Source organism: Rhipicephalus sanguineus, unplaced genomic scaffold, assembly GCF_013339695.2.
Source record: "Rhipicephalus sanguineus isolate Rsan-2018 unplaced genomic scaffold, BIME_Rsan_1.4 Seq1034, whole genome shotgun sequence".
Classification (NCBI taxonomy): domain Eukaryota; kingdom Metazoa; phylum Arthropoda; class Arachnida; order Ixodida; family Ixodidae; genus Rhipicephalus; species Rhipicephalus sanguineus.
The window spans coordinates 145,074-154,560 of NW_023614205.1; the positions used below are offsets into that span (position 1 = coordinate 145,074).

General features: G+C 48.8%; 1 protein-coding gene across 1 annotated transcript in view; it reads left to right on the forward strand.

Moving 5' to 3' along the window:
- Window positions 1-9,162, forward strand: part of LOC119375942 (uncharacterized) — a gene marked incomplete at its 3' end in the record, with an annotated part of 136,899 nt that extends 127,737 nt beyond the window's left edge. Inside the window, exons 7-9 of the mRNA XM_037645962.2 lie at window positions 2,593-2,648; window positions 4,388-4,557; window positions 9,005-9,162. Of these exons, the coding sequence (XP_037501890.2) occupies window positions 2,593-2,648; window positions 4,388-4,557; window positions 9,005-9,162 (384 nt within the window). The remainder of the gene's footprint in view (window positions 1-2,592; window positions 2,649-4,387; window positions 4,558-9,004) is intronic.
- Between the last annotated feature and the right edge of the window lie 325 nt (window positions 9,163-9,487).

The following is a 9,487-nucleotide window of genomic DNA, read 5'->3' on the forward strand; positions in this document are numbered from 1 at the left end:
TGAATGCAAGGCTAGGATTTGCGGACAGGTATTTATGAGGAAACCTTCGTGATTACAACCAACCCTGTGCCCCATCCACTGGTGTATTTCAAGTTTTATGCGTTTCCTTAATCTGTTGTTTACACGAGCAGGACGCTTTCACCTAAGTAATATGGCGTTTTTTGAGACGTCTCCGTTTCTCCTTTTTTGGCCTATCTGTTGCGAGTTTTCTCGCAAGGATCATTGAATCGTGCAGGCATGCAGTTTAAATTCTGAAAGCCTCGAACATTTCTATGTGCTTTTTACCAAAGGTATGCTTGCAATGATTGTAGACACGATGTCTCAAACTGCGCGAGTTTGTCACATATCGCTGTCACTGCCTAGAGCTTCTACTTTGTTTAATTTGACTTCTTTCAAGCCATGAATCGTACTCATCATTGCAATGATAAAAGGCAGAGCGGAAATTGGCTCTATTAGGATATTTCGCTGGAATTACTTTAGTTCAAGCCACGAAACCTTTTTTTTTAAACATACGCGCTATCATCATGCCAGCTGTAAAAACAAATGAGACGACGCAATAAAGGAGGAGTCCATTTCATTAGGTATGCAATGAAGGAAATGTTCGTAAATAAAGCAAAGTACCTTCAGTTAAACACTAGAAGAGCGCCCTGTTTCAATGACGTTAACTTTTACTGCGATACTGTTTTCTTGATCACTTTAGTTTATTTCTAAAAATAATAAGAAAAATGAGCGTAAGCGTGACATCTTTCAGCTTATCTCGAAAGGTTAAAAGGTGCACCTAGTAGATAAGCTTTGAGTGACTCCATTAGTGCAGACGTGTCAAAAAATGCCCCCACGTGCTGGATGGGCAAGCCAGGGGCTGACGTCGATTTCGCGTAAAGGAGAATCCCCATTTGAACTGATAATAAAAGCCCGTATTCCGCAAATACCAATTGTGGTAAAACCACAATAATATGAGTCAGAAACAGTGGCAGCTCGGAAAACACGAGGCAAGGTCAGACTTATTGTCTTCGTTATCAGCATTTATTTTGCGTTTCTCTGATAACAACTAGATACCGGACACCGCTGTCGATATATAAATGGCGCTTGCAAACCGAGACACAGCACAAGCCCGCGGCGTACATTCTACCGTCCGAATTGATAGTCTGCAGATTGGTGAGTATCGTTATTGCTAAGGAAATTGCACTTCTGATCAACTTTTTCAATTTGCGGCGAAAAGGCGCCTCATCAGTGTCTTCTGGTCAACATTTTTTATTGAAATCTGATGTGCTTACTTACAATAGACGAAAGGGAGGCATGCTGGGTAAAGCTGCTCGCCTGTAGTAGGTATGGCAAAGGGCGCTCATATATTTTAGCAGCGAAGCCCTTTAGCGAATGGTTTCTTGTATCTCGTATCACGAAACTATCATAAACACAAACGGGTATGTCCCACAGAAGTTGGTTAATCCCACAACTCACCACTGGTGCACTAAAATTTAAGAAGAAAACTATCGTAATCAAAGAGGTCAAACTGTTATCGTCATAAACGGGTATGTGCCAAAGGAATTGGCTAAATGTCACTGCTCACCACTGATCTACTAAAATGAAGAAGGCAACAGTTAAATCAACAAATGGCTGTGAAGCGACGGCAGCGAGCCGAAGACTCCGAGTACGTAAAATAAGAGAATACTAGGGAACGGGAAAGGCAACGGCGGCTGCGAGAAGACCCAAAGTGATGGACGGCCTACGCCAACGACAACCTGCCCATAGATCTAGGAGAGCTGCGAGCACTTGAATTCAGCGCGAGGTTGTCTCTGGAGTTTGGACATCGGTGTCGTGTCTGTGACTGTCTGTAGTTTAAGGGGAACCTCTCTGCGCTGATAATAAACGGGAGAAACAACCTAGCATCACCTAGCTAAAGCCTAGCAACGACCTAGAAGCAACCTCGAAATAACCTGCATCACCTAGCTAAGGGCTACAGCAACCTAGAAGCAACCAAATTAGCCTTCAAAACGTCCAGTTTCGTTGTTGCAAGCCTTGCCCGGTTTGTGCAAGCTTCACCAATTTTTTTCTTGCATAATGGCTGCTCTAAATTTTAGCACTTCGCTTTTTTCTCAACTCTCCGTCCATTGACACCGACATCTCTGTAACGAAGTAACGAATTCACATTTGTCCTGCGCACTTCACTAATTTCAATCGGCTGCTACTTCTCTATTCGAGGACGTACGTTGGAACGCTGACCTATTATGCGTGATTGGCCAAAAATGTTTGCACAGCCAGTGGCATATGCCCAGTTGTACTTACCCGTTTACCTAATGTAATGACGTGGACGTGCACCCAGTGTGCGTGGTCCATTAGCAGATAATTGCCCGGTTTGAGAAGCCAGCATTACCACTAAAGATGTACTTTTAACATCTTTCAACCTATTTTTAGGCATTATATTAAGCAGCATAATTATTGCCTACATAAAAAACGTACATGAAGCGTTTAATTATAGCAGTCACTTTTATACAAGTACGTCGTCCACTGTAATAAGATTAAGTTCTTCTATCTCGAACAGAGCTCCTTGCGAAGTGATTCCACAACTTGTCTGTCCCTTCACTTTTTGTGCAGGTACGATGAAGCAAAAATATTCACATTCTTCCTCATCGGATGCGTCGCTTTCTGTGGTGAGTTCGTGCCTAACGTTTTCGTAATATGTAAAATTAGGGAATGTAGTTTACCGATCTGTTCCTTCGGAAGTCTAATAGTGTGAGCAACAGGGAATGCATTAGCTTTCACGGCGCATGCCAAATGCACTCATCACTGCAGCAGCCAGGCTGAGAATTGTTAGCCATTAATTTTCTTGCTTTTAGGTAAACGCAATTTCAGATGTATTCTCTCTACAATGAGATCCGGAACAATAACCATATTTCTCCCAAATCCCTGATCTATAAACTTGTACTGTTCAGCAGCGTCAGAGTAATTTTACATCATAATTAGCTACACTTTTGTCGCTGAAAAAAAAACCCTAAACAGAAACTTGCTCTTAACTTCAGCTATGCATGCTGCTTTAATTCCCACTAACACATGTAGCATATGTTTGTTTCTCCTGTTCCGATTCCATGGCACGCGTCTCTGTAGCGGCCACCCCTCGGGCACGAACGGACGGCGACCACAGATAATAAAACTGATATTTAATGTAACCGTCCATAAAAGGCGGTGCTGCCACGCGGTGCAACGCCAGTGGAAAACAAAAGAGAAAAGAGAGAGGGACACGAAGTGCTCCTCATAAGGTTGATAGACGCACCCGCGAAAACGAAGCTGCAGCTGCGATGGCCCGATAAATGGTTCCAACACACTCCCCGCCTGGTATCACATGATAACCACTCTATGTAAGCTATAACGAATACAGTGCATAGTCCTCGTGCGCTATGAGAAGAACAGTCTCGGTCACTGGTCGCGAGAATCTTCACTACGCCACCGGTTGCAGTCTTCACTCAAACCTTTCCGCACTTTCCCATCCGCACTGGGAAACGTTTTACACACGTGCCATAGGCCACTCATTGCGGTGGACGTTTCTTTTCCATGAGAGCACTAGGTCACCACACCTGCTGTTCCGCCTGGGTGACTGCCACTTTCGGCGACTCTGCAGCGTGCTCAAGAAGTCGCGCCGCGAACGGCTCCAGAAACAATCGGCGAGCCATTGGACTTGGCGCCACTGACGTCTGTGCAAATCCTTGCAGCCAGAGTGTTCGCGCCTGTTTTTTGGGTCAGGAGCATCGCAGGTGTGAGAAAGTCCCAGCACTCGGGGTCTGTGGAGACTGGAACGAGAGGCCTTGTATTTATGATCGCCGTAACTTCAGCCAGAAATGTAGTGAGTATTCGTGGGTGAGACGGCCGGGAGAGTGTTCTGACAATATGGAGTCTAAGATGCGGCGGGCTATGCCGATCATTCTTTCCCACACTCCACCCATGTGCGAGGTGTGTGGAGGGTTAAATACCCAAGTGCAACCCAAGTTCGATAGAAACGTGTTGACTCTTTGAGAGTCTTGGCCACCCATGTTCAACTGCAGTTTTGAGCATGTTCCAACAAAATTTGTGCCACAGCCAGAGCGTAACTGCTTTGCCGGGCCCCTAATGGCAAAGAATCTTCTTAAGGCACTTATAAAACTTGTTTCCATCGATTCCATGATTTCTATGTGCACTGCTCGAACGCTCATGCACGTGAACAATACAGCCCAACGCTTGTTGTGCGCTTCACCGCCTCTAGTGCGACCTGCAGTCACCTGCCATGGTCCGAAAACATCGAGACCCCGTAAGTGAAAGGAGGCTCTGTAATGAGCCGCTCTGTGGGCAGTAGTGCCATTTTTTTTCTTGATTTCCCCGCAGCTTGCAGCACGTAACACATTTTTGAATATACGAGGAGATCCGTCGTTTAGCCCCAATGATCCAGAAGCCGGCTGCTCGTATAGCTCCCTCGTTGAGGTGTCCACCTTGGTGCTTCACTTCCTCGTGGTAGTGCCTTACAAGGAGCATGGCCACATGATGGTTTCCGGGGATAATGGGCTTAGACCCGTCTTGGCTCCACTGGGATCTGTTAGGCGGCCACCAATCTTCAGCAGCCCATTGGGATCAACCCATGGATCGAGCTTCCGCAGTGGCTCAATTTTGCGATGCGCTTCCCCTGATCTAAGCATTTTAATTCTTCGGAGAATGCCTCGCGCTGCACTGAACGGATAATGACTGCCTTTGCTCTAGTCACGTGTTCTGCAGATGGTCGCGTCAAACACAATGACCATTGTCCCGAGCAGACCTGCCGCCATGGAAGTTGCTCGCTGCGCGTACGAGAACTGCTATCGCACGTGTCAAACTCGTCGAACTTGAGAAGCGCTCGGATCTACTGGCGTCAAGTCCTCGTATGCTCACAGTGGTTGCAAGGCTGGTTGCTTGAGGCCTCACGTCGGTATCGCGGTCAGGACCGACGAGATCAAACCTTCCCTGCAGGATCTCTAACACCCCTCGTGGCGGCGTAGAAATTCTGGACCATTAGCCATCCTGATTCTTGAAGCTTCGACGCAGGCAAGAACCTTGTGCCAAGATCTGCAGGATTAATATTGTCGGAACATAATGCCACTGATCTGGCCCACTCGATCGCCTAATCCGTTGCACTCGGTTGCTGATGTACACATTGCTGTCGCAGGCTTTATGAAAGAAGGGCGACCGTTTACGAGTATGTTGGTTTTCAAGTTGTTCACGTAGTCGGATGTGCGTTGGCGGTCAATGCAGACATCGCCCACAATTACCCAGCCAAGGTCGAGTTTTGGGCAAATGGTGAATCGGTCGGGCCATTTCGTTGCTGGCGGACTTTATGCACTCGCAAAATGTCTCTGCCGAGCAGAAGAAGAATTTGTGCATTTGGGTCAAGCTGGGGATTTGTTCAGCTATAGCCTTGAGGTGAGCTTTATTCCGTGCTGCCTCGGGCGTAGGAATCTCACTCCTGTTGTTTGGTAGCTTGTTGCACTCTATGAGAATTGGGAGTGGTAACTTCTCCCCTCCATTGACACCCTCAACAAAGAAACCAGAAGCTCTTCTCCCCGAAGTCTCTTCAACTCCCGAGCACGTCTTTTGTTGTAGGCGGTAGATTGACCATTTATCCCGAAGAGATCGAAGAATTCTGATCTAGCCAGGGATCTGTTGCTGATCATCTAGGATGGCATACATTCTCATTTTCGTTTGAGGCTCGCTTGTGTGGCTCACGTCTACTAAGCAGATCTTGGAGCAGGACCTGCCAGCACAGCCACGTCCACATACTTCTGTGCACGTTGAGGAAACCTTAGGTGACTGCAGTTCAGGGTTCGGCTCGTCGATTTTAGCACCTTGCTGGAGTCGGAAGGCACGCTGGAAGGAGTCTTCTGGTGGAGTGCTGTAGCGTGCTTGCCACTGCCACAGTCCGCGCAAGTGACAACGACCTTACAGTCCTTCGCGAAATGGTCTGTAGCCGCGCAGCACTTGAGCACAAGCCGAACTGCTTCAGAGATGGCGCTCATCCAGTGGTTTTTCCCTAAATGCTCGACACTTTGCAAAGGATGCGGCTTCTTGTGCAAAGGACAATATTTGGGCGAGCTCATCATCTTGTGCGCCGCGGGAGATGTTTCTGAGCCGAGCTCCACATCGGTGACATGAACCGAAATGGGTGCCTTCCTGTTTCCTTCATGCTTCGGGACCGCACCGTTTGCAGAACTGAGCTTGGGTCAGTTCGCAAAGCTTGGGTCGTTTCTCATTTTGGCCTGGCCCAGACAAACTCACGGAAGAAGCGACGGAGAAGGCTACGCCACGGCTTGCGTACTTGGATCCCTTAGAAATCCACGCTTCCTGCAGACGAGTGGCAGCTTTTCCACAATGGGCGATACCCTCTGGCAGTATCGCGTAGCTAGCCTAGTTAGGTGATGATCACCTTTGCGCACCACAGTTCTAGCAGTAAGTCTCCCAGCTCCCGGAGCTTGTGCGTGTCCTTATACGAGAGCCTGGGAAAGCTTGCGACCCTTTTAAAAAGGGAATCCTCGATCACTTCTGGTCGGCCGTAACATTCCTCTAGCCTTTCCCAAACGAGGCGAAGACCAGCTTCTGGGTTGGCGACATGGGCCGAGGAGAGCCTTTTTGCGTAGCCCGATGATTCCACCCCGAGCCACTTCACTAGAAGATCAAGTTCTTCGTTTGCGTTTAAGTCGAGACTTCGAGTCATGCCTTGGAATGTTGACCTCCACGATCGGTAATTTCAGGACGATCGTCAAATTGCACGAGCACCGAGCTGACGAGGTCTCGACGCACTAGATATTTCGCCATAGCGTCCATCCCGGGGGGTGGCAGTGACACCTTCTGGCGGCGGTGTAAGCCAGTGCGGCGGGCTTCCTCTGTCGTACCGACCATGTGGGTTCAAATGTCCAGTAGCGATATCGAAGCGCTCATGGCCGTGTTGCTCCGAGGGCGTTGGGGTCAAGCCGGATTGTGACGGTGTCAGGTTGAGCGCGCTGTCTGGTATGCGTCCAGCACGGACCTCGTGCACCTCTCCAACCGTTGGCAAATTAAGCCGCCGTCACTGCTCAGCGGTTTGCGGGTGGTAGCCGGCTTGCGCTGGACCTTGGTCAATCGCGAAGGCAGCGTGCGTTGAGCGCTTTCTCCGGGTGCGCCAGTAGCAGCTGGAGACCGCGATGCTCCCCGCCTTGCTGTTCCGGAGGTCTCGAGTGTGGCCCGGCTTGCACTGTAGCTTGTTGAAACACAAAGTCAAGCGTGCGTTGAGCGCGGTCTTCGGACCGTTGCGAAGCGGCCCGACAGATGTGATGCTCTTCGCTTCCTTGTGCAACAGCCTCCAGTACGTCAGCTTGCGCTTCCGCAGCCGCTGCCTCTCCCTCCAAACGTAACACCTCTAACTCAGCGTCCAGCTTTGCCTTTTCTAGTTTTACCGCTGCTTCCGTTTTTAGTGGCGAAGCTCCTTAAGGTGGCACCCGTTCGTCCCTCGTGCGTAACCAGTCTTACGCTTTGACCTCCAAGGTGGTGCCGGTGAGAGATTTCTCCTGTGCGTTGTGGAACAATAAAAAATTCGCAGCGTGCGCGTTAACTAAAGCCGAATTCTTCTGTCTCTCATTCCCCATTAGCAGCCATTGCCATGTTCCAGTAGGAAATCTTAGTAGAGGTAGAAGTGTAAGTGTTAGCTAAAAGCCGACTTCTTCTGTCTCTCATTCCCATTAGCAGCCATTGTTTACCTCCAAGGTAGTGCCTGGTGAGATTTCTCCTGTGCGTGATTAAACAATAAAATTTTGTTCAAAACGCCGTCGATTGATGAAATAAACCAACGAAAGACACCAGATGTTTTCTAAAAGCAAAACGAAAGAACGCCAGATGTTTCTAAAGCAAATCGAAAAGACGCCAGCTGCTTAACGAAAGACGCCAGATGTTTTCTAAAGCAATGGTTTTCTAAAAATGAAAATTCACAGCGTACATATAAAATTAAAGTGAGCTGCAAGTCGTAAACTCATCGAACCTTTAGTATAAATGCGCCCGATCTCACGTCGGTGATGATGTACTGGGCAGAATTCACGGAAGATTCACGGTTTACCGATGAACCTCCGCAGCTTCGCCCACTCATCATCATTCACTCCGTGGATATGCTGTGATTTTGGTTCTCGAACGAGGTGCGAGCGGCGTCTTGCAAGGCGAAGTACACATGTCGAAGCTTCTCTTCGCTAGTCCACGCATTGAAAACGGCGACTTGGTCGTACGCTGTACGCTGATTGCGGCGAACTGGGGTCGCCCGTCGATAATCTGACAAGCGGTCAAGCGCGTCGGCTTTTTTATCAACGCCGCCCGCGTACGCGCCGCCGCGGCTTCGGCTCTTGCTTGGCAGCGAGCGTGCTGGCTGCGCTCGCACTTGAGCGCCCGGCGCGTAGAACGCGACGAGCGTCCCGAACGTGAGAGCGCCGTCTGCTCTTCTCCCGCATCGTGTTCGAAGAGGGAGCGGTCTGGGCTTACTTGAGACAAGCCGGGCTCAAATCCGATGGCTCCATTTCGACGACTCCGATGGGGCTTCCTGTGTCTGGAACGACGAGGAGATGGCGAGGCTTAACGGCGTCCGTTTCTTCCTGGCGCAGAAGAGTTGGCGATGATCGCCTTTTTACTGTTCCGATTCTATGCACGCGTCTCTGTAGCGGCCACTCCTCGGGCAGATGACGGACGGCGACAACAGATACTAAAACTGATATTTAATGTTATACCCTCCGTAAAAAGGCGGTGCTGCCACATGGTGCAACGCCTGTGGGAAAAGAAAAGAAAAAAGACAGAGGGAACACGAAGTACTCCGCACAAGGTTGACAGACCGCACAGCGAAAACGAAACTGCAGCTGCGATGGCCCCGATAATGGTTCCAACACATCTCCACTGAAACGTCTTACTATACTTTAGGGTTGCGTTGAGACCATAAGTTACATCATCTCATCAAGTTGTATTGCTTAATGAATAATCACCACGAGTTGACTGCTATCCTTCACAGCTTCCTCTTCCGAGCCTGAAGAGGCCAGCAGATATTAGACCTCGCAATGACCAGTCGCGGAGCCTAGGCGTGGAAGCTATCCAAGTGGGCGAGGTGCTCCGTGCCATTTCCCAAAAGATCCGGATGATCTGCAACAACCAGAGCAAGCAGAGCACGAGGTAAGCAGAGAGGCTAAGTATTAACAAAACACAATTTTTTATTCACTCAAGTTAGGCTTATCTAAATAATTTAAGAACAACAGACAACTAAGAGGAATGTATGAATTATGGATGCTACTAATATGGGACGCATACTACTATTATGGGATGGATTTTCGTACAGTCAAATTAGAACAAGAAGACAGTAGCTCGTGCTGTCTTTGTCAATCAGGCCTCGACCTTCAGTATCAAAAAGATGCGATGCTGCATGGCTCAACTTTTCTGACGTGCGTAACTGCCTCTACCATCCAGTGTAGTCAGCCATTATGCCTCCTTCATGCGCCAC